Source organism: Podarcis erhardii (genome assembly GCF_964252035.2).
Source record: "Podarcis erhardii genome assembly, chromosome: 12".
NCBI classification, from domain to species: domain Eukaryota; kingdom Metazoa; phylum Chordata; class Lepidosauria; order Squamata; family Lacertidae; genus Podarcis; species Podarcis erhardii.
In genome coordinates, this window is record NC_138513.1 from 45,371,962 (window position 1) to 45,398,293 (window position 26,332).

General features: G+C 40.4%; 1 protein-coding gene across 5 annotated transcripts in view; it reads left to right on the forward strand.

Annotated features, from left to right (window-relative positions):
- Positions 1 to 26,332, forward strand: part of BBS9 (Bardet-Biedl syndrome 9) — a 227,669-nt gene that overhangs the window by 86,457 nt on the left and 114,880 nt on the right. For all 5 annotated transcript variants that reach the window (XM_081834757.1, XM_081834760.1, XM_081834759.1 and 2 more), the window contains exons 19-20: positions 1,186 to 1,368; positions 10,898 to 11,120. In XM_081834757.1, coding sequence (XP_081690883.1) covers positions 1,186 to 1,368; positions 10,898 to 11,120 — 406 coding nt within the window. The remainder of the gene's footprint in view (positions 1 to 1,185; positions 1,369 to 10,897; positions 11,121 to 26,332) is intronic.

Below are 26,332 nucleotides of genomic sequence, written 5' to 3' on the forward strand. Positions count from 1 at the left end.
TGGGCAGACAGAAATGAAAGCAGGACTTAAGGAGGCAGAACTTTTTGCATTCATCTCTTCTATAGCTGCTGTCCAGCTGCTCCCTTGGGGGCAAGGAACTTTCCTTGAGGTGTTCACTAAGTTAGAAATAGGAATGAAAAAACGAACCCTACTTCCTGGTGATAGAAACAGTCCTACTCCAAATACGGGCTGGATCTGCTGGCTGCTAGTGGGCAGACTGAAACAAAATGGGTGGGGAGGCTCAAGATGTTAACAGTCTCATTTCACTTCATAAAAATTGTTAACTAAATTGCTTTCTAAACATTGCACCTCAATATGTATATGTTGCACACATGGAGTTCCATAGTCTATAACCTTACTGTAAGATAAACAACAGTAGGTTTTGTGTTTCAGTTTTACCTCATAGCCATGTCTAGGAAGTGGAACCAGAACAAGAACATTTTCAATGATTAAAGTCCCACTTCCCTTGGTTCTCTTTCCGATTGCGTTTTTCCACTGATGTCCTGAGTATATGAATGGGATAAAATAGTCTGCCAATTTTATAAAAAGAAAAGAGCTGGCATTTTGCTTCAGCACACCTTAAATTTCCTTTTCAAAATCTTTGCATACCAGTAGCCATTCTTGTGCTATAAACATCAGTGAACTGATGAAATGCCAAAAATATCTACAGTTTTGTATAAACCAATATGTGTATAAATAGACTTAGTGAAAATGTTATGATAAACAGGATTAATTCTTTCTGTGCAGAAGAAATTGAGATGATAACCTAATTTACAAATAAATGACATGCTGTGGAAATTACTCCAGAGGGGATACTGTTTACACAGGGATTACCATCAGAGGTGGTATTTAAAACAAGTGTTTACAATTTGTTAAAGGCTATTATGTTACATAATGTTCTGAAGATCAATCTTAGGGATACTATATTGTATACATCTAGACAATGCAGGTTCTCTTGTATGTTGATTGTACTAATAGATTAATCACCGTACCATATGGATTTTAAATTCTATCTCACAAGAAGATGGCAAATAATAACTCAAAACTCTATCTGGCTTATGTTTTTGGAAAGCAAAGTTCATCAGGTTCTTCTAAAGAAAACTCAGAGTTAGCCAAATGTAATGTTAGTAGTGAGTGCTTGAGAATAGTAAAAGTATACCTAACAGAAGTTTGTAATTCTTGCAGGTAATAGCTCTAGCAGATGCAGCTGGAAAAAATGAAGCCAATATGTTCCAGGCGTTCACAAAGTTAAAAAGTGCCACCCAACTGGTAATTCTTCTGATTAGCCTGTGGCAGAAACTGAGTGCTGACCAAGTTTCTATTCTACAAGCTACATTTTTGCCATTAACACAGGATACTCAAGAGCTGGTAAGAATCTACTAGGTTTTGTAAAAATGTGGACAAGTATTAAATCTATAATTATCATGTGTTTCCCAGCACGTTCTGTTAACAGTTTTATTTTTTTCTTTCAACTAACTTTTTTGCTTTTGTTTTGATTTAAGGTGGGGAGTGACAGGGGAAAAGACATATTTTTCAAGTGTGTTACTGATCCATACTAAATATATTTCTACTATATTTTTAGCATACAAATTAGTCGTTCCAGCTGGAATTTTTCTTTGGGTTAAGTGTATCTGTATCAGGGTGGCCCTGTCATTACGTAAACTGCAATAGAGCGTTTCATGCAATAGATCTGGGCTGCTGTTAAAGAGCAGAACATTGTGGTTCGAGGACCCAACCCCCGCAATGTGGAATGAATACACAAGGACACGTGATATAAGGTTAATGGGCAAGAAAAGGCCACAACTTTATTGATTACAGCAGTGAAGAGGTATTGGCTTAGGCATTGGATGTCTAAAACAAGGGGGTTTATTCACCAGTAGGTGGAGCCTGTTGATGCTAATCCAACTATAGGCTCTCCCCTGATGTCACCGAGGGTCATGCCATGGCCTCCCGTCAAGCAGGCATCGGACAGAATACACGACCGCCGGATTCCTTTAACGGAATACCCAAAAATTGAAGGCATAGGTGATGGCCACACCTAGCTCTTCGACACACCACAACACATTATTCCAATGCCTAACCTACCCACCAATACCACGAAAGTTGTGACGATTGCTACGAGGTAGGCGAAAAAACCAAGAAGCCTAATGCCAAATGGAAAAATTCCTACCAGGCCCCCTGGACAACCAGGGCGACCAACCTACGGTCCATAGCAAGGCCAAGGAACTAAGACCCTGAGCTTGAAGGGAGTGGAGGGTGGGTGACTCGCAACGAGACGACGGAGAGGAGAATGATGCCGAGGAGGGGCTGGCGCCGCAGCACATAGGCTGCTGAACACGCCCCCTCAGAGGCACCTGGTTGCGTGCCTGCCGATGGGCATGTGCGCCAGCCAGGTGAGTGGGGGAGGCAGGGGGCTACCGCCCCCTGCTAGGGGCGGAGCTCGGGCTCCCGCCCACAACCACTCCCCTCTCTTCCAGGGAGGAGAGTCTTTCTCATTTACGTTAGCTTATTTGGAGAGGGTGCCATTTGGAATTTCATCCTGATGCATCCAAATGTTTTGAGTCAACTTTGACATATCAAACCATTTCCTAAAGATGTCTATTCTGTCCCATAAGTACCAAAGTCAGTTCCTTCATCTGGAGACAGCACCTCTTTTTGGTAAAAAGACAGGGTCAGCTGTTGAACTCATTGGCAAGGATGAGCTTCCTGTCTTTTGGATGCAGTATTTGTTTCTTGCAGACCTCCCTGGAATTCTACATTCCGTATTTAAGATGGCCTTAACACTTTTTATTTTATTTTTTTCTTCTTATACTTTCCTTTTTAAAAAAGAAGAGCTGCTTCCCTTACTCTTCTCACTGATCTAATCGGGTTTCAGGAAGGGAATATAGGTAATTAATGATTATTGGTAGGGTTTGTCCCTAACCTGGAAAATAAAATGGTCTTCTCTAAGCTCCTGAAGAATAGCAAATAAGGCAACAGAAGAGCCTCCCTGTGAATGGGGGCAGCTGGAAGAGGGTCTCTGAAGAAAACCAGTGTGCACAGGCAGGTTGATGTGGAAGTCGTTTGGATAGACATCAAAATATTCACAAAGTACTGGTAATTCAGGTTGTCATCCTTTGCATCCAAGGAGTGACAGTGTATCCTTCTTACCTGAACATACTCTGAATTAGTCCTTAAACAAGGTGCTGGGTTATGAGCAGCATTCTAGGATGAGCCAGGAGCCAGGAGTTGGGATTGAAGAGCAGTCAGGATTAAACAGCAATTGAGATCAGAGGGCAAATCAAAAGGCAGGACTTGAGAACAAGCTAGAAGTCAGGGTGAAAGAGCAAGACCCAGAAACACACAATATGCAAGAGCTCAGGCAGGCCTTGTTGCTCAAGCAATTTTCCACTGAGATTGGAAGTCATGTTATATATCTTGCTGTCTAGGAACAGTCAATGGCCAGTCTGGGTGGGTTAATGAAGGTTATTCACTGAGAAGCTGTAGTGACATTCCTTGGTCACATGGCATAGTGATCAGCAGTACCTGATGAGGTGCAAATAATCAGATATCTGGGGGAGTTAGACTTCAACATATGCAGTAGATTAGCGTTCTTCACTTATTACAAATGCCTCAAACATGGGAGTTATTCTAGATATTGGATATTAATGTCCAGAGAGCATGTTTCATCTTCAGGCTGGAATCAGCAAGAATAGGATGCCTGAAGTATAACTTCCCTAAAATACCTGAGGTGTTTCTCTTAGGTATGATCGGTGAGGAGATAAAGAATGTGGACCAAACCTTCTTCCAGTATGCCACGGCGGCAGCTAGAATTTTAATAGCGCAAAACTGGAAATCCCCCGATATGCCCACGATCAGAGACTGGCAAGTGAGACTGCATCAGTACATAGAATTAGCGAGATTGACACAAAGAATTAGGCATCACAACAATGCAAAATTTAAAAATGACTGGAATAAATTTATATGTTATATGGAGGTTAATTTTGGAATTAATAATTTAACAGCAGACGGTACTTAATACCTACCACGTTTTAGAATGATGGTATTGACAACTGCAGAAAGAGTATAAGATAATGTAATCCTAAACCGAGTTGGACGGAGGTCTATTGTTTGTAAGTTTGTAAGTTTGTAAGTTTTTTTTCTTTCTTTCTTCTATGTTTTTTGTCTTTTGTCTTTTTTATTTTTTTCTTTCTCTTTTCATCTGTGTTTGCCTTTTCTTTTACGGTCTTTATTATTTTTGTCATATTTTTGTATGTAACTTTTAAAAAATTGCTCAATAAAGATATTATTAAAAAAAAAAAGAATAGGATGCCTGAAGACAACAAGACCAATAACAAGTTTTTCAGGACCCTGGAGAGAGCCCAGGGAGCAAACCACTTGTTTGAGAGTGCTTCTTCTCAACAGAACCCTTTTATCCCTTGGCCTGACTACATTTCTCAGTCTCCACCTTCTTGATGAGGAGTGTGGAGTCCTGTAGAGAGAATCCTTTGTCCTGGAGCCTAAGCACGATTATAATCCCTCAATGAGTTCACATAGACATACTGCCTGTGCTGGCACACTGATTCTGCGGCCTGTGAAGCAAATATCTATGCAGAATATTATGCCACTTATCTGGGCAAATGCCTATCTAGAGCATCTTACAGTCAAAAACTGCTAAAGATAACAAGAACAGTAATACAAAAAAGTTAAACTTTAAACTGCCAAATACATATATTTTTTAACTTAGCTGGTAAAAAATAATATTTCGGACCATCAGCCAGCTAACAAGTATCACGCCTGCAAGTCCAACTGAAAAAGGTAGGTCTTTAGGCCTTCTAAAAAGCCTGCAATGTTGAGATTTGATGCAAATCCAATGGAATTCCATAGCTGTGGGTTTGTTTCAGAGAAGGCACTCTCCTTCTCTGTGTTTCACATGCACCCATAAAAATACGATGCATGAAAAAGCTCATAGAAATTATGCTAATGTGAACACTGTATAACCTATGTGCACAGTGTCACAGGTTTTCCTGTGGTTCATTTGGTAGTAAAAAGTTCAGTTCTTTTGTCCACTGTTGCTCTAGAAGCCAGGTGAATTGGATCTGAAAAAGGCTGGGATTTCTCAGATATCTGGAGTGGAATGGTTCTGAATGGTTAAACTTGTAGGTTTTTAAAAAAAATCATACAATTTGCTTGGCCTTCTCTTAATGTAATGCTTTGAGACATTTTCTAGTAACAACATGGGGAAATCTGTTTGATGCCTTAAGACAAGAGGTGCAATTTTAGTACTTGCCCTTCTGTGGCCCCTTTACACATATATCCCACAATATGCAATGTCACATTCCAGGACATCATATATAAGTGGTGTTGTGATGTGCTAAACTGAAAACCTGAAATTGGAGCAAAAACCCCAAAAATAATAAAATAACTCCCCCACTTGGATGCTGCAATAATTCCATACAGAAGTTATTATAGTACCAGAAAAATCTGAATGTAATTTAAAGAGAAGGGCGTTTTTGGTGTGTAAGGGGATTCTTTTGACATTCCACCAGTGTTTTCAGAAAGAGGCTTCTAGCTTGTGTTCAGATTTATCCCATGCAGTTGAGTGGCACTGTGGTCAGAGAGGGGATTCCAGTGATTTGTATTTTACTCTTTATTCAGTTTTACATCATGAGATTGGCTGTATGTTGTAGCAGAATTTTATTTGGTGTAGAATGGCTTTTTATAACATTCTGTATGCTTTAAGCTGTAGAGAAGTATTATCTTCTGCCTAACACAAATAGCATCCTATCAGATGGGTATCTGCTTAAATCAGAAACATGGCTTCTTGTTTTCTGGACATTTATTTGACATATGATTGATTCAGAGTTTAATTTGTATGGTTAAGCATCCTTTATTTGTATGTTTTCATATGCAACAACACAGTTTTGCATTCCTTTGGTAAAGGATTTTAGCATATTGGGTGGGTAGGTTGCTGTGAAGCTGTCAAGCTTCTGTTGTTTATCCAAGCAGGTTAGCGATAGAGAAATCTTTCTTAACACCAAAATAATTAATTTGTGTCTACAGTCACAGTTGACCTTTGATGGCGTTAATTAGATAGGGAAGCTTAGTTTTGAAGCTTAAAGCTGACACAAAGCGGCAAGTCCTATCTGCCCTGCCATCACAGTAGACCTTTAGGAGACTGTAGCCATTTCTTAAGCATAGTCAAAGCAATCTTCTCTTTAATACCATTGACAAAATTTGCCCCATCACTGATCCAGAGACCTTTGGACAACTTAGATTTTGCTTACAATTTTGTTTGCCTATTTTTAATTTAATGCTTTTTTCTCTTAAAACCATATTCTTATCTTCAAACTAAATAATACAAATTATTGTCTTGGCATTTATATTTTTACCTTCTGTCGCCCTCCAATCAATTTCCCTGGGTTGATATAATGTGAAGGGTACTTTTTGAATTCAGCTTCCCTGTCATATACATTATGTGCTTCCCTGTCATATACATTATGTGCTGTTTTGCACAGAACAACATGCAGAAGAAAATGAAGCTTTTTTTCCCCTCAACCCAGTAAATGAAAATATTTGTAATTTTTATTTTCTATCAGACAAAAGCAAAATTAACCACAGTTGGCACTTTTGAACTCTGTCTTTTTTGTGTTATTTCCACTAAGACTTGATGTGGAAGCCAAAAGATTTATCAGTTTTTTCATGGTTTACAGGCTTTAAATGGAGAGGTGCCTAGAGAGCAATTTCACTTACATGGAACACTTCTCATTCACCATCTTTCAGAGTTAGCTCACTTGGGCCTAGTGCAAATGTAACATTTCCTGATGGTTTAACCATGGCTGAGAAATTGGTCTAAAATATTTTAGTAATATAATTGTGTAGCCATTTGGGCATGCAGTATTATAATACAATTGGTGTGCTTTAACAAGGTTTATCTTGTGAGTATGAACTCACTGCATTTCTATTCAACTTCATACATCTAATTAAGTAGGCTTCTGCTTATGAAAACTCATGCCAAAGTAAATTAGTAAATTCATGCCAAAATAAGCCAGTTAGCTTCATCTGGGAGATTCCGCTCTTGGCATGACATTTTAGCACAGAACTAGAAGAATGGGATCTGCAAACTAGAAATATAATACCAGAAGAGGAAAGGACCATGCTGTGTGGGTTTTGTGCATCCTATTTTAATTTTTTGTTCCTGCATAAAAGCACTTGTATCTTCAGTACAAAGTAACTGATCTAAGAATTTGGACTGTAGTTGCTGAAATGGTTAGGCCTTTGCCTCTTCCTAGTAGAACTTACTAAATTCTTAAACACAGTACTTACAAAATGTATGTGTCAGCCTCCACCCTGAGTCCTGTGCTGCTGGAATCCAGTGACGAGAGTGTAGTTCCCTGTATGTATGCCTGTCCTTTCTCTGTTTAATAACTTGCTGCCACCAGATAATGGGGTATTTTTTCTACAAAGTTGCCCTCTTTCAATCAGCCTAAAACTTCCCTGGGTAGACCGTAACAGGTTTATGAAATCAAGTCTAAAGTTTGTTGTTGTTTAGTCGTGTCCGACTCTTTGTGACCCCATGGACCAGATCACGCCAGGCGCTCCTGTCTTCCACTGCCTCCCGCAATTTTGTCAAATTCATGTTGGTAGCTTCGAGAACACTGTCCAGCCATCTAGTCCTCTGTCGTCCCCTTCTCCATGTGCCTTCAGTCTTTCCCAGCATCAGGGTCTTTTCCAGGGAGTCTTCTCTTCTCATGAGGTGGCCAAAGTATTGGAGCCTCAGCTTCAGGATCTGCCTCCATGGCCAAAGATGTGGTGATGGCTGCTCTGGCACAAGCAGAACCAACCTACTCATAAGAGTGTCTGTTTGATTGGGAAGGAAAGTGTGTGAATAACTGTGCCCGTCCAGCTCTTCAAAAAGGGTGTTCAGGGGATGCGTCAAGTGTTGGGACATCATCTTAGCTTCTGCTTAACATGTATCCTAGTGCTCTGTTGTGACTTCCAAACTGTGTAATCTGTAACCAGATCTGTGTTGGGGGCTGCAGTGAATTCTGGAATAAAGCCTTTAATAATAATTGAGCCAAGAATATGAGTACTGAGTCTACGAGCGTCTTGTAGCCACCTTGTAGCCACCAGTGATCTACACCTGCTATCTTTAGATGATCAGTCATTTAAACACAGTTTCTACATAGTGCCTGCTGGTGACTCTAATCAGACTTTGGTTGTCTAAAACACAGGTTTTAGTGCTGCCTATAGTAATAGCTTGTTTTCAACGAACAGTTGTTCAACAAAGGCAACAAATAGTTTGGGTTCAGAACATAGCAAGGATCCAAATTGTGAATAGTGTGCGAGAGGTCAGTGTATTTTAATGGTGAAGACCTTGGAATGCATAGGCTTTCAATTATATATGGGATGATTAAAACATTCAGCTAATCTTTATCTTAAAGACAGTTCTCTGACCCAGAGCTCCAAATGGGACCCAACCAGGGAAGCTGCTACATACTGCCTTTTTTAAATATGCTCCAAAACTGTATTTACCTTCTATGCTATTATATTGTTGACCAATATGATTTACAAGTTCGTTCTTTCTCTCTATAATTTCAAGGCACACAGTTTATCAAACAAAATTACTTTCATACTTTCGGGGTGTGTGTGTGTGTGTGCACGCGTGCACGCGCGCACGCGCTAATGTTTGTCTGCACTGATGACAACAATGTTAGCTCGTGTATTAATACTTTTTATGGGTACATTATTTTACAGTGGCTTCTACCCCCTGCACACACCAGCATACAATATATTATAGAAATATAATTTTGTAACATTGCAAAGCTGTTAATATTGTGGCATCAGGTTAAGAGCACATATCTGGGGGAGATGTTCAGACTGTGGGATCAGTTTCAGTTGCTGGGCCCTGATGATGTGGATAAGACAGTTACCGGGCTCAGGCTTACCAGATGCCCTCTTCACTCTTGTCCATACTGGCTGATTAAATTTAGCAGGATTGATTAAGGGAGTGGTTAATGCCTTGTTACAGGAGGGAGAAATGTCCATTGCATTCATGGAAGCTGTGGTACACTCACTTTTGAAAATGTTGATGATTATAATATAATATACAGAGCCTAGGACTTGCCGATCAGAAGGTTGGTGGTTCGAATCCCCACGAAGGGTTGAGCTCCTGTTGCTCGGTCCCTGCTCCTGCCAACCTAGCAGTTCAAAAGCATGTCAAAGTGCAAGTAGATAAATAGGTACCGCTCCGGTGGGAAGGTAAACGGCGTTTCCGTGTGCTGCTCTGGTTTGCCAGAAGCGGCTTAGTCATGCTGGCCACATGACCTAGAAGCTGTACACTGGCTGCCTCGGCCAATAAAGCGAGATGAGTGCTGCAACCCCAGAATCGGTCATGCCTGGACCTAATGGTCAGGGGTCCCTTTACCCTTTATAATATTTCATAAAGAATGAAACGGGACATACAGGCTGGGAACTAATTCCATGTGCTAGGAAGCATGCGTTTGTTTGTTTTTGCCAGTTTCATCTTCTGATAGCATCCTCTACAGTCTGTCTATTGGGCAATAGGAACTGATGTTCAGGGACTTCATGGATTGCAGTGCAAGGCGGGACAAAAAAGCCCCTGTGTGTCCATTGCTTCTCAGCCTAAGTCCTTATCAAGCAGCTATCATGTTGCTCACAAAGAATGTTTAGAGGGAAACCTGTGCTAGCCTGTAGGAGCTAAACAGGGGTCAGCAAACTTTTTCAGCAGGTGGCCAGTCCACTGTCACTCAGACCTTGTGGGGGGCCGGACTATATGGGGGGGAATGAATGAATTCCTATGCCCCACAAATAACCCAGAGATGCATTTTAAATAAAAGCACACATTCTACTCATGTAAAAACAACAGGCAGGCCCCACAAATAACCCAGAGATGCGTTTTAAATAAAAGGACACATTCTACTTAGCTAAAAACACGCTGATTCCCGGACTGTCCACGGGCCGGATTTAGAAGGCATCCGGCCCCCAGGGCCTTACTTTGTCTACCCATGAACTAAACCAACAATTAGGCTTGTGACACTAAAATACTTAATTCATTATGGCATGAATTGCGGGGGGGGGGGGGGTGATTGTGTATATATGCACCTATGGGGGTTTTTATTATTATTAAATGGTCATGAAATGTAGGAAGGACAGCTTGTGAAAGTTACGTTAAACCTTAAATGTTTGCAAAATAAGTGTACTAATCATTCATAATAGTAGTCATTGGTGATAATACATCCATTTCAGATTTGTTGTGTTAATCCTGAATAGCTGTAGTGGCACAGGAAACTGTTGTCTCTCTACAAACCCAAACAGTCAAAATCTTGTTGATTCTAATTCAGCAATTTCATGCTGGAGTCTCTCTGTGAAGGAATTTCAAATATGTGTGAAATGTGTATGGAACTCAGTTCATGGCCAGGGAACCAACTAGCAGTTTCCAGTGGCTCGTGGTATAAGAAGTATATGTGTTTGGTCTCATTCACACATGCTAATTTCTTAAAAATAGGAAAGATAGAACACAACCATTTCAGAACTGCATTTTGTTGGCGTTTAAGGAGCTATTTTGTGTGGAAAGAAAACCAGTATGAAGAACTGAAAAGTTACTGTACCAGAAAAACTGGGAAACCAAACCTATTTAATCTATTATTGTTAAATACTCTCACTTTTAACATTAACTACTCTGTATATTTAGTTCATTTCTTTATTTAGAATCCTTAGTTTTTTCTTGCTGCTTGTTTTCATTTTACGAATATGTTTAGTAAATCGTTTAAGCCCATTTCAGTATCATAATTTAAACCTTTCCCTTTAATTTTTTTTGTTTAAACCTCTTAGTGCATTCTTTACCAGAGTAAAGTGCATGTTTTCCCTTTAATTTAGAAATATTTTTCTCTTTCAGGGCTGGGAAGAAATTGTAGATGCTTCTGTCTCTCACTTGTTGAAAACGTGTTTGTCCAAGAGTTCGAAAGACCACGCACTGACACTTACCAATCAGCTGTGTATCCCCAAGGACACTAATAAACTGAAGAAACACATAACCTTGCTCTACGATAGATTGGCCAAAGGGGGTCGGATGTCTCTAAATACAGACTTTGACTCTCAGCAAACGATGATTCCAGCAGGTAAGCAATTTGATATACATTTGTGTGCATCCTAGTTCAGAAATAAAGGAATGTAACTTTGGTTAGGTTTGCTGTTTAAGTTTCCTATTAAAATTGTCATAGTCAAGAGAAATGACTTTCCTCTCCCCCTCAGAAATTCCAGTGTAACCACTGAATAAATATGCTAGTGCAATTTTGATGCCAAATATTTTTAGAATGGTATGTATTTCTTTGCTGTAGCATTAAATATGATCCATTATGTTTTCCTTCTAACCAATAAAAAGTGGATTAGAGAATAAAACCATTTTCGGCTAACGTTTGTCTAAACTCGATCACTGGCTGCCATATTTCAGGAACATAAATAGACTAATACAGAAGTTAATGTACCCCAGATGATCATTTTGTGCTGCCTTCAAGCTAACTGCTAAGTTCAGTTGAAAGGTGGACAAAGACATGCATTTCTTCTTTTAGGAGTTCCATGTATGCACCCAACTGGGGTTTTGGAGCCTGTTATAATGATCTCCCTGAATTGCTTCAAACTGTTTTCTTCCTGAAACTGTTTTCTGCCTTAAGAGAGCAAATGCAAGGAATCTATCCACATTACTTTTCTTTAATGTCTTCCCAAACCTTCATTGTTTTCCTTACCTGATACAATATGTGGGCACATCTAGTAGGGGCTGGCAGAAAAGAGTGATTCACGGCTTGATATGTAAACCTTAGTGGAACTGCGCTAAGGCTAGATTCCGAAAATAGGCTAGGGAAGTTTTCCCCTGTTGATTCTTCTAAACTTCTCTCCAGGTTTTGATATTGTGGTCTACAGCAATGTATTCCGCTGTCTTGAAGGGATAATGGAGGGATAATGGTTAGCCCCCTAACTTCCTTTCAAAGCGAACTCAGAAAGTAGCCTTAGGAGATCAACATGTGTTCACTGCTGATCGATAGTGTGGCTGATACTTTTCAGTATCTTTATGAAACCGTGGAGAGAAACCATCAAGGGCACTGTGTTATCAATATACTGATGGTGCCCAGCTCTTTTTATCCTGCTAGCAGCCAGGAGTGAACCTGAGTTAGACAGCTATAGTTTAAGTGTGATTCAGCAGGCTCATACTGAATCTGCATGGTGAAAGTAACATAAATGGGGAATCCCAATGTTCTTGGAGATATGAGCTTGCTCATTATTAATGGCGTAACTGAGGTCTTGATTCAGCTGGTGCCGTAACCATTCCCCAATTCCTTTTCTCCTTTATATTCGCTCTTTTAAGCACAGCAGAAAAAGCAATACAATACAATAGCTGTCATTAATAGGAGACACACTTACCACTCGGTGTCTAGGAGGGGCAAACACTCTGAATAGCAGATAACTAACCCTTCACTTGATCTATTTCCCAGTGGCCAACATGAGCATACATTTCTGTTTGGTCATCATTTAACCCTGGTGAAAACAAAAGCCGCCTTCCAAATGGCACTACTTGCACTGGAAACCTAATCAACCATCCTCTTAAGGATAGGATCCTCCTCTCCATTGTTCTGCACTGAGCACTCTAGTTCGAGATATGGTCAGGACATGGAACCTTGTTTTGATTGGCTCAAGCCCTCACCTTTATTTCCTAAAAGGTAAAGTAAAGGGACCCCTGACCATTAGGTCCAGTCGTGGCCGACACTCATCTTGCTTTATTGTGGTTGCTGCGCTCATCTTGGGGTTGCGGCGCTCATCTTGCTTTATTGGCCGAGGGAGCCAGCGTACAGCTCATGTGGCCAGCATGACTAAGCCGCTTCTGGCAAACCAGAGCAGCACATGGAAACGCCGTTTACCTTCCCGCTGGAACAGCACCTATTTATCTGCTTGCACTTTGACGTGCTTTCGAACTGCTAGGTTGGCAGGAGCAGGGACTGAGCAACGGGAGCTCACCCCGTCGCAGGGATTCGAACCGCCGACCTTCTGATTAGCAAATCCTAGACTCTGTGGTTTAGACCACAGCGCCACCCACGTACCTTTATTTCCTAAGACTGCCTTAATTATCCTGTGATAGAAAACATGAACTGTTGTACCTGGAATTATTTAATATATCCAAAACAGCATGAACATTCTTTCTCCTCCAGCCTTGGACTGAGCCTAGGCTACCTTTACTCTTAGGAGACCTCTTCTCTCAGGATAAGTCTTTTAAGCTTGTATTTCCAAGAGACCACTTTATTTATTCTTCCTGGATCTGCTCCTTACTTTCCAAGCTTTGTTCAGTCTGTTCGACATTTGTAGCGTCTTCACAAGATTGCTCCAACCCCAGCTAGCTCTCTCCCTTGTTTCCGTTGCATTTTTGTTAGTCTCTTCAGGTTAGTAAGGAACTAGTGGTGTACACCAATTGCAAGATTCCGTTTGTACCCTGATTTGGTGCTTTAGAAACAGCCTGATTCGATCAGAAGTGCTTCTGAGATTTCATTCCCTTCCTGCCCTGGAACCATCTTTAACTTTTTTGCTTTACTTTTTGAAATAATTAAATGAAATTCGCAAGCATGCTAGTCCTTTATCCTCTGAGGAGGATAAATGCTGCCAAATTTCATAAGAAAGTTGCAGTCATTTCTCTGCAAGTTTTGGGGTGGTTAAAAAGGGATCAATTTGTATGGTCAGTTTATATGAAAAGAGCATATACGCATCATAGAGATGCCCTTAGGTAAGACGGATACCAAATTTCAGAAGTGTTGATGTTGTATTTTTCTGTTCTAAGTGCTTTTAAAGTTGATTTTGGAGGAAAGAACTAAAATATATTACATTGTTCCTAATGAATCCCTTCACTGGTTAGGGTGATGTTGGACTGGCCTGTCCCAAAGCCCTGCTTTTAAGGAAGGAGATCAGTTGTAGCTGGGAAGAGCACCTTTGCAGTCATTTTCCCCAAACCTTTGAAGGATCTTTGCAAGAAAGTGTCGCAGTGCACACACACACACACACTTCTAGGGGGAAAATGCCTTTAGTTTAAAATAGTTTGTGCAGCCACTCGTTCCTTTAATATTGTTGTTTATGTGTTTAAATTTTAATTGATCTTATGGTTGGGTTGTTTCCTATTTAGGATTCTGAAAATCACCTTGACTAAAGGATGAAGTGAGAGTAATATTAAATGCAAACGTTTATAGGTAGCAAGAATAAGACCACAAATCATGTTTGTTTTGGTATGTGTGGAAAGTTACACACACACACACACTTCCCATTCACAATCCAAACCATTACATATATATAAATTTTATTTAATAGGCTTTTAATCTTTTAGTCACTTTTAGACGGCATTGCAAATATAAATAAACTCTGACATTGACTAAGTTGCTATGTAGTTACTTATTTCTCACATAATGCTTTAGGGCCATGACCTTATGAGTCACTCATCACAGTGGCAGAACCTGATTAATGTTATTATGTTTTTACTTTATTGCCCATTTCATGCGCTATGTTTTCCTAGTATGTGGCTATTATGCCCTGCAAGAGGGCAGCTAAATCCAAAATAAACTGACCTGGACATAGCTGACAGAGGTCAGTTGGGGGGGGGGTTGGTGGGGGGAAAGTATGATAGACTTAATTAGACTTAAGATAAGCTCAAGAGGGTTTCGTCTTGTTTCTTCAATAGAAGCAACATCACTCTTCTCATACCAGATAGTAAAATACCTTTAAAACTGAAGGGAGTTTCAAAAGTAGTTTGTGATTTGGCATTGGAAGGGGGAGGTCCGCTGGACAAAGGGGGGGGAGTATCAAACATTTTACTGGGTTAACATAAGCCCCTTAAATGAATCTTAGGAGCTGTTTGGATCCCATCCAATGTCATTTAGTACTTGTGGTGTCTTTTCCAGTTCAAGTGGGCGTGGGTAATGTAGATATTAATGTTAAGATTCTATATATGTAAATAAGTATGAACTTACTGGAAGAAAAGTGTTAATAAATCGCAGTGTGCCTTCTGGGTAAATGGACAGTACGTGAAATAAAGTTTCCATTATACTCTTTGCTCAGTTCCATTCAGTTTTCTTAGTCATGCTGGGAGCGGCTTTGCAAAAATTACTTTTGCAATGTAGTTTATGACACTTTGAAGGCCAGTTTAGTATAATTAGTAGGAGAGGAGTGAAAGATGTTTAGAAGCCATTCTATGAATGTAATGATAAAGATCTACAAGTCACATCAAAATGTGTTTTATACTGTGTTGCCTTTGGCATCATCTTAAACAGCTGGCTTAGGACGGAAGTAAAGGGGTTTGAGGAACTCCGCCAATCATTAGTATGGGTCAAGACTGTATAGGCTTTGCTGAAACGTGGTTTAGACCACCCTGATGACTCCTTGTGGGTGGGCAAAACTTTTTTAAGGTTAAGTTCAGTGAATGAATTCTGAAAGTATTTTTAGTAGTATATTTTGGTTCCTTCTTTTTATATTTTGTAAGCTGCATGCAGTATATGGCAGCTTTTAGATGTGTTTGGATAGCTGCTTTTTGCAAACACAATTAGGGAGGCTTTCCAAGTTTTGACACGGAGTCGCATGGGTCACGTGACTCACACAGGAGCATGGCCTGGAAGATGCACATCCTGGGTTTGCTCTGGAGGGTACGGTGGCACCATTCACATAATAAAAACTACCATAGAGATATTGACATTTTCAAAAGTTGAGGGTTCATGGCTTGGCTATACTTGGCTAATTGGGACCAGTGTCATAAATCATGCCTTGAAATTCTTCTCCTAAGAATATATGCAGTGTGCTCCGGTGGGTGTTATTTATAGATTTTCTCACTATAGCTATATTATCTAAAATAAATAAATAGAGGTATTGACCCATCAAATTTTAAATCCTAGAAGAAGCATATTTGAACACATGTTCAAAGACTACTGTATAAAACCAATCCATTGATCATTAGTATATGGAAGTTTATGAATGAGGCTTTCACTGAAACAGTTATTAGATTAGAATCCTACTGAACTGAGTAATTCATTTACAAACATACATTGAATCCTTCAGACAGTGAAATCCTATTAAAAAATTTATTGACCTGGATTTTTCTGTCATCCAAAACATAATTCTGCATTCAGCTTCCTGTCACTCTATGACTGAACTTTCCTCATATTTTCTTGTAATTAATGCAACTAATCTTATATTTATTTGCTTTGTAAGCCTTCTAATGTGTTGCAGTTTTTTACACCGCTTCTGGTATCTCACTGTATAAGGAAAACAAGGGCTGGTGTTAAGAATTCACATTACAGAATTCTGAACAATCCTATTTTCTCTCACCTTGTGAAGTAGGTATAATGTGAGAATTAGGTGTGAATGCTAGTCTCTGAATTTATAGCAAAGGGGAAATTTGAACCCCAGCACTCCCAGGTTCATGTTTAGCATTTTGTCCACTAGGTTTAAAAAGCTGTTCATAAGCTCAGTAAACAAATATATTAATTATATATGTACAATATGTACATATTGAAAATATGTACCTCAGAGCCACTGTTGTAAATATATTGTGCATTTCTAAACATAGTATTTTCTATTATAGTATTTTCTATTGGCAAACAAACATTAACATTTCACTGAACATATAAAATATATTCTAGTTTGAACAGCCAGAGCAGCTTTTGTAGCTGGAGTCAGTCAGGGCTCTACTCTTCTAGGCCAGGTGGAAAAAAACCAGCTAGAGTTTCAGGATCAGGCCTTGCACCTGCAGCAGGAGCCAATATCTACAGATCAAAATCTGGAATAAGTCTTGCAAAATCAAACAGAGCAGCCTCTGTAGCTGGAGAGCATTGAGGACCTGACGTCCCAGGCCAGGTAGAAATAAACTAGGGCTTGCTCTGCTCACAGCTAAATGTTCTCTAAGTAGCTATGGCTACATTTTTTACCTCCTAGGCCAGGAAGAAATAAGCCAGACAATGTGTGAATTGAATTTACACACTAGTTGAATGACCAGGTCAAATATTTACATTATCCAAAGTGCTTAAGGAAATTATTGCAATCTGAATCCATCTCTCAATCTCTCCTGTCATAACACCTTTTTTTTAAACAGATACAATTAATTAATCTTAGAATTCATAGATCAGACTAGAAACTTTAATTTTTAAGATGGAAGGGGTTTTATTTATTCATTTCAGAATGAATAGTGTTCAGTGCTGTGTTGAAAACGTTAGCATAATTTTTCTGAGGGCACCACCAAAAACATCTCTCACACATGGAAGTTCTGCAAGAGTTCGGCAAATTAAATCTTACTTTCGTAGTATTTGCTTTGAGGGTTTATAAAATGCTTTATTTGTAATGGGCATGTTTTAAAACTTAAGACACTGAAAGATGATGCAATTTCTCTCCAACATGCACTCCTGCAGCAACTGTTGCCAAATACTTGAAATTTAATGTTATGATTACGGGTATTGAACTTGGCATATATCTTTCAACACACGATGAAGCCTTCTAGTGCCCCCGGGTAATGATTGGAAAACGTTGGGGCAGAAACATTAGAATATATTTTGCAAAACTCTTGGGGGGTGTCTTGTTGCCTGTTAAAGTAATTGCGAGACTTATTCCAGATTTTGTTCTGTAGATATTCATGTAGCATTAATAAGGTCATGGTGGTTTTTAGTGCCATCAGCATGTGAGCACCAAGCACTTCATTATATTAGACCATATGGTTCTTGCCTCCAAAGAGCTTAAGGAGTAATTTTATGTATGAGTAATGAAGGGTGAGGGGAATGATAAGGGAGGTTGTGGGTGAAGAGGAGAGCCCTGTGCAAAATTAACCTTGGGTCAGAAGCGGAATATAAACGGTGGTGCTTGATAGGAAAGGCCTGGTGGAGCTTATTACTGTTGCCACATGCCTGTGGGCAAGTGTACAATGCAAGGTGGGAGAGAAATGAGCTAGAAGGAATGGTATACTGATTTAGTAGGTCTTGAAAGACCTACATTGGCTCCCAGTACGTTTCCGAGCACAATTCAAAGTGCTGGTGTTGACCTTTAAAGCCCTAAACGGCCTCGGCCCAGTATACCTGAAGGAGCGTCTCCACCCCCATCGTTCTGCCCGGACGCTGAGGTCCGGCGCCGAGGGCCTTCTGGCGGTTCCCTCATTACGAGAAGCAAAGCTACAGGGAACCAGGCAGAGGGCCTTCTCGGTAGTGGCACCCGCCTTGTGGAACGCCCTCCCATCAGATGTCAAAGCGATAAATAACTACCTGACATTCAGAAGACATCTTAAGGCAGCCCTGTTCAGGGAAGTTTTTAATCTGTGATATTTTAGTGTATTTCTGGTTTTTATGGAAGCCGCCCAGAGTGGCTGGGGAAACCCAGCCAGATGGGCGGGGTACAAATAATAAATTATTATTATTATTATTATTATTATTATTATTATTATTAGTTGTATTTATTTTCATAGTTAAACTTCTAATACAGTAACAATTCAGTTACCAGAAAGAAACAGATACATAGCAATAACTCCCCCAAAACAGCATCAAACAAGAGAACCTGATCTAACATGTACTAATTTAAAGCGCTGTAAAATCAAAGGCTTGTTGTAATAGAAATCTTCATGCTAGCAGAATACAAAAAAGAGGTGATGATCTAACCTGCCACAGAGGTGGCCATCACATGCATTGCTGATAAAACACACCAACCAGCTACACTTTCCCGAGTAAGCTGTCCCAGTACGATCAGAGTTTTTCTACTAATACAATATAATATATTCAAGGTTATTATTGGTTTTGCCATTATAATAGTACTGCACCTGTGTAAGAGTTTGAGGGTAGAATTATGCAACCGTTTCCTTTACATCTTAATAAGAGGTTCTGAAAACTGGTATTGCAAAGCCACAAAATCTTAATCGAGGCTTCTCAAATGTGAAATAGTCAGGGAATAACATACTTGTTAGGCCCTTCTCCAGATCCCTTTTAGATGTGAATTTCCTGACAACTGGGTTTGAAAAAAACAAATGTGGCAGAAAACCAAGTCCAATTTGAAAAGGTGGATGGCAGGGCTGCTGACAAATGGACAGAATCATAGAATCATAGAATCATAGAGTTGGAAGAGACCACAAGGGCCATCGAGTCCAACCCCCTGCCAAGCAGGAAAGAAGAGGTTCGATTTTGAGAGGCCTAAGGCCAGCTGGGACCCCAAACTCTTAGTTTGCATTTTTTAAAAAAATAAATTGGACACTTCTGAAGAAGGTTAGAGCATAAAATGCGAAGGCAGCTCTGATGCTTCTGCATATCACATGGCAGGCAGCACCTTTGCTAAGGACACTTAATCAAAGCAGTCAGAGGTAGGAAGGACCCCTCTCATAGCCGGAACAGTAGGAGAAGCTCTTTAGGGAAGGAAATTGGGACATGTTTGATAAAGTGTGATGCCTTTACAGAGCACAACATATGTTGTATTGGCTTATTTTGGAATGTAACTTCCTTAAAACAAATGAGTTTTCCTTCATGCTGAAAAAAGGTGGTAATTTTGCAGACCCTTTTGCTCTGATTTTCCATGTTTCTCACACAGCCACTACTAGTCTGCGTGTCATCACTGAGCTGTTGTTTATTGACATGCAGAAACCATAAAACAAAAATATAAAATGCAAAATGGCTCAGCAAATACAACCATAAAATAAACACCTTACAGCTGCAGCAAGTTAAAATTCCTCCAGACTGTACTTTGCCTAATTTTCTCTTAGAGCCATCCAAGTTGGTGTCTATTGCTGCCTTCCGTAGAAGTGTATTCCATAGTTTAACTGTGAACACGGTAGAGGGTGGTCCACTAGGGCTACTGGAGGAGCCTAGGCCTCCCAAGGAAAATGCCAAGCAATCTTTTTTTAAACCCCCCTCAATGCTACACACTCCACCCCAAACTCCCACCTTTTATACTTCTGTTTGAACTCAGAGAAGCTCTGTAAACCATTCTGGCAATCAGCTGTCTCCGCCAATCCTACTCCAGAAGTCTTCCTATGGCAAAGATGCGACTCCTCTGCGTTTCTAAGCAGAAAAACGATGTGACTTAATGGACTACTTGAAACCCAACCCCATGTGGAATGCTTGTACTCCACATTTGTTATGAGGCCTGTCTGGCACCGCCATTACAGCAGATATTATACATCAGTTTTGAAGATGCACAGAGCTCAAGACCCAGCCAGGCTTTTGGAGCATCCTTGTTCCCCAAGCAGCCTTACTGTTTGCTTTTTAAAATTTTGCTGCCTTGTTACGTACGTGAGCAGCACTGCGCACAAAGTGAGTCTTTCAAATGTAATTTAAAAATAACAAAGTTCTTTACTTATATAATTTGTCCAGCGGATGGAGATATAGGAAGGACTTGAATTGTTATTTTTAAATGTGTTTGACCATCGTGCAGCTGGTTAGGGGCAAAGTCTTATGCTAAGATATGTGCTAAGTTTAATAGTAGGCTAGTTTCTACACACACTCTTCATACACAACTCTCTGTCCTCCATCCAGGCAAGCCTAAGGCATTATCACACCCTCCAACATTCCACTGATCAAAATTGGGACACTCATTTTTTGGTCCTGAGCTCTTGTAGGAGGTAGCTGTCTTTTGGTACAGTGCTGTGGTTGCGCAAGAGCGCAAGACCAAACAATGGGGCATTCCGGTATCCAATCAGAAGCCAGGATGGCTTCTGTAATTCTGGGACGTCCCTCTCAAATCAGGATGGTTGAGGGGTTTGCCTCATCAGCATTTAAATACATATTCCAGTCAGGCAAAAACATGGAAGTAGAGTTAAAAGCTGGGGTGTGGGTGAGAGAAATGGCCTGCGGGGAGGGAATGTAGAAGGGAGGGGATGTGTTCTGGGAAGAGTCTCACAGGCCAAATAGAGAGACTTGAGTGTCTGCATTTGCCCCCTGGAAAGTTAGTTGAGGTTATGTAAATGTTTTGGTGATTAACAACAAGAACCGCAAAAGTTCTCTGCTGGCACAATTCTACATTTCCCCAACCATGCAGTGAATCCTCCTAGACATATTTTGAAGCTGCACATTGCTATGTCCATGACCAAGTGACTTTACAGTGTTTAGGGATTGTGCCCCAGGTCCTATAGCTTCATTTGTCTCATAGGATTTATGGTAATATCAAATTATATTAGTCTTATTTGGCGATCACTTGTAGCCGAGTAGGATTGTCTTCTATGAACACAGTTTTAACAGTGAGTCCGTAAGTGACTTTGGAGGCCAATTCTGGATCCACAGTTTCTGGGCAGGAATTGATCATGGTGAGGTTTGCCAAGCGTGCCTTCCTCTTAGCACGTTTCTCCGTTTCGCCCTGAGTTCCCGCGTCTTCAAAGCCCATGACAGTTTTGGAAAAGGCTGTTCTCCAGTTGGAACGCTTGCAGGCCGGTGTTCCCCAATTGTCGGTGTTTATACTACATTCTTTTAGATTTGCCTTTAAACCTCTTTTGTTGACCACCAGCATTACACATTCCATTTTTAAATTTGAAATAGAGTACTTGCTTTGGAATATGATAATCAGACATCCAAACAGCATGACCAGTCCAAGCAAGTTGATGTTGAAGAACCATTGCCTTGACAATGATGATCATTGCTTCTTCCAGCACACTGGCATTAGTTTGCCTGTCTTCCCAAGTGATGTGTAAACATTTTTAGAGACACTGTTGATGGAATCTTTCAAGGAGTTGGAGATGGCATTTATAAGTCGTCCATGTTTCATAAGCAAACAGTAAGGTTGGTAGTATGATAGCTTTGTAAACAAGCATTTTGGTTTCCTTCCAAATGTCCTGGTCCTCAAACATTCTACACTTCAATTGGGCGAAAGCTGCACTCTCAGAGCTCAGGCAGTGCTGGATTTCGGCATCAGTATCGGCCCTTGTGGAAAGATAGGAGAAGTGATTGACACTTTCCAGTATTACACCATTAAGTTGAATTTGTGGCGCTGCAGAGGGGTTGTTCTGTGCTTGTTGGTGCCCCACCTTGTTTTGTTTTGTTTTGTTTTGTTTTGGATATTGAGCAATAGGCCAAGCACAGGTATTCTGTATACTATCACAGCAGAGCTAAGACCTGAACCCAGGGCCAAGTCCAACGTCATTACACTACCCTGTACCAATGCAAATGTTAATTTTGAAGATGTAAGTTTCAATCTACATGCACTAGTTAATACAATTCGAGTTGCTAGATGTAGTCTGTTACATCCCTTGCATATTTATATTCCCCTGAGTAAATTGCCGAAAGGGGTAGTAAGATGAATAAGCATGCTAATGTGGTAGAAAGACATCTATTTGCATGGTGAGAAAACACTCCATTGCTCAGTTGATGTTGCATCTATCAAGCACTAGACAATGAAGGAAATGAAGCATTAAAAAGATAACAGCAATCACTTAGAAAAATAATAATAATAATAATAATTTAAAGAGGAAAAGTCATGCATAATGAATTTTTTAGAATCCCACTGGAGACTTGGGACTCACTGGTTGGTTTGGACTGCAAAATGTAGCTGGCAGCCCTAGCATTCCAACTCCCTTCCTCTAAGTACAATTGAGATCAACGCATTAATGCCTTGGTCTATGAAATCGTACTGCTGGCTCCTTGCACTGAAATCATTAAATTTTAATATGTACAGCTAAAGTATAAGTAGTCAAAAATGATTAATCGTGTTGATGTCAGCTGTTGGTGAAAATAATGGGCAAATAGTATTTTTCACTGATGACCATATTTGTCACTGTACTTTATTTTCTATACAGTTTGTTTTCTTAGGCATATGTGGTCAAATGTAATCCCACTGCACCTGGTGCACAAACCAATTCCCTAAAACCACAGGAAAAAGTGTATTTATAAGGAAGAAACTTCATAAATCTGTTATGTTTTCTAAAATGACTGGTTATAGTAACAAAGTATGTAATATGCACAGTGATTTAAAAGTTATAAACAAATGTGATATCTTTTTGCTGTGTAAACTAAACTAAATTTCTATTGAAATAACAAGACTTCATATTTTTAAAAAATGTTTTTTAATATGTCATAGCTCTAAAGCAGAGAGCAGTAAGCTCTAAAACAAATAGAAAAGATAAAATATATAACATTTTAAAACAAGAGGACACTTCTTAACAATTCCTAACTGAAGTGTGGCTACCTTTGATCTAATTTCCAACCTTGGTTACCTAAAAGCATTTGGTGCCTTAGATTACGGTTAGTGAACTGAATTAAGAATTTCAATGTGGAACTTTACCAAAGTTTAGAGCATTGTATTTTGATGGGGCATCCAGATTCAAATCATCTTTCAACCATGAACCTCACTGGCTGATCTTAAGCAGAACTGTCCCAAGGCAGATGTACTACTCCTCCCCTAACATCCCATATACCCTGAAGGGTGGTATACAAATAACAACTACTTACTTACTTACCGTATTTTTCGGCCCATAGGGCGCACCTAGTTTTTTGGGGGGGAAATAAAGAAAAAAAATTATTTCCCCCCCCCCCAGCCTGAGCTTCCCCCGACCCCAGCCCCCAGAACAGGCAGCTCTCCGCAAGCCGTGGGAGAGCTGTGCGACTTCACGCAGCTCTCCCACGGCTTGCGGACAGCTTCCTGAAGCCTGGAGAGCGAGAGGGGTCGGTGCGCACCGACCCCTCTCCCTCTCCAGGCTTCAGCGAAAGCCTGCATTCGCCCCATAGGACGCACACACATTTCCCCTTCATTTTTGGAGGGGAAAAAGTGCGTCCTATAGGGCGAAAAATACGGCACTTTTACATACATACATACATGCATGCATATATAACTACATAGATACCCTGCTTGTCCCCCAGGCAGGACTCATTTTTGTAACTTATTTTCATTAATATGTGCATTTTTGCACGCAGTTTTCCTCTAATGCATGCAGGTGTGCATTTTCTTTATTGGAGAAATGCATTGCAAAATTTCAAAAGTGCAACTTTTGAAGGGCAGTTGCCTTTTTGGTTCACGTTCTGCCTTGGGAAGTGTGAATCCAGACAAACCTCTTTCCCATCCATACCGGACCATGCTTAGATTTGCAAACGTGCTGGCAGTTTTATATATTGTGTATTGGCTTGGCCTCAGTAATAGTTAGAAACACAGGAAGCTATCTTATACTGTGTCAGACCACTGGTCCACTTAGCTCAGTATTGTTATCTCTGACTGCATACCCTCCAACATTTCTCCGATGAAAATACGGCCGTCCTATTCCATTATTATTATTATTATTATTATTATTATTATTATTATTATTACGTGGACAGGCGGAGTCCCCAGATCCTGCGCGGTCCCCCCCATCATGTGGAATAACGACTCAAGACACCGTGCTATGGGATTAAATTGGCCACAACTTTATTAAATTTCAAATCTGGGTAGACCTTGGCTCAGGCATCGGGCGTTCTCCCTCCCCAGTCCCCAGCCGGGGACCGAGGGAGCATCAGGGTTATCCAGTGTGTGGGGAGGGATGGGCCGGCTCTGGAGAACATATGTTCAAGCAGAGATAGCCGTCCCCGTTACGCCACCGCCGCAGGGGAGAGCAATGACGACCTTTTGGCGTACGGTCAAAGCCTCCCTTCAGAAACCCCTTTAATGGGGAACCCTGGTATTGCCGCCGCAAAGAGGAAGATGGACTAAAGGATTCTGCCCAAGGCCTGATACCGCCAAAGTTGTGACGTCTTGCTACGGGAAAGGCAAAACCTGCCAATGCAGGGAAATTCCTTTCCGGCCCTTTAACAGTGACCTTAACGTAGCAGCGCCCGCATACCTGTGAAGAAAAGTTAACCTGCAAAATAAGACATTAACTGAGGGTGGGTAGGGTGGGAGAAGCTCTGGAGCCAAGTGAGGATTCCCAGGTAAGATCCTCCCTCTATTGTGTGGGCAGGTAATCCCTCCCCTACCTGGCCTGGTCTCCTTGGCAACGCTTCCCCCAGGTGGGATTGGACAACTGACTGAGGTAGGCGGAGACCTCCAGGTATCCCACCTGAGGGAAGGCAAAGCCAAGCCTATGCTGTTGGAGCCGCTCCAGATCCAGGGGCTGCACGCGTCCACGCAAAGGGCGCCCCCCGTTTTAGGCGGGGAGCGGTCATTATCCCACCGTTCTGACTGGGTTGCCCCAGCCACTTTGGGCAAGGCATATCTGTGGAGTGAGAACACTACGGAATAATACATTATATGTCACACACTTCTTTGATTTTATAGACTCAGTATTAAGACTAAAAGCATACCGATAGGTGACTGTAAGAAAGTTAAAATAAAGCCCCCGGGAAGTACTAGTTCTAAGCAAGAGAATCTGAGCTAATCTTGAACACTTTGAAAATGACATTTTAAAAACTCCATCCGATCAGTTGCCATTTACGTTTACTTTTCCGCCTGTACTTTTGTTGGTTTTCTGAAGTCACAGAAAATAAAGAGTTGTTCCTTTGCCTAAAATATGAAATGCAGCAGTGTACATTAAAAGAGCGCTGCAGAAAACGTATAGCTGTGTTTTGGTGAAATATATTTTAAATTGGTAGTTATTGAGAAACAACTATTTTCAGAACTTTCCATGGAACATTTTTGGCCTTTTGGGGGGGCTTCCAAGGTTGCAGTGACCAACAACTTTATCCTCTCAAACACCTCATTATGAGTTGTACCGTGGCATAATAGTCTATTCTGTTACAAACTGAAGAAAAACAATGGGTTTCTCTTGTTTCCTGGTAGAATTGAAATTGGAACCTCTGCCTCATTTTGCCTTTCAGGTCAGTCTGTTGATTTGAATCAAACAGTGAACTGTTAGAAGATGTCACTTCATCTGCTTTTAATACAAAAAGACTATAGTTGTTAAAGATCTATTATAAAAATGTGCTTGCTGGCAAAGTCGATGGCATTTATAACGGGACAGCTGGGCCTTGTGCTTAGTAGCAGAGTTCAAACATTGCTTGCCAATCAAATTCTGCCCTCTGATAAACTGAGGTCATCTGGAGTTGCACTCGTGTGTCAGAAAAGAAGAGTTTGATTTCTGATATGTTGTTATTATTATTAACTGCTAAAAAGCTAGTAATGGGCAAAAGGCTGGCATTGCTGGAATATGTTAAGTTGCATTATTTATGTGAATTTACAACTGAAATAACAATTTTTAACCTAAACTAATAATAAAATTGCAACCTAAACTAATAATAAAATGCTAGTATTGAAAAGCATATATTTCAGGTTTCCCCCATTACTGTTATTTGAAAACAAGTGATTTATTTATTTATTCTTCCTGATGCAAGAATTTTACAATTGAACTCTTTCTTGGAGAGAACTTGCTATCAGAAAGCAAAGAAATTTGATCCCCCCTGAAATCTAG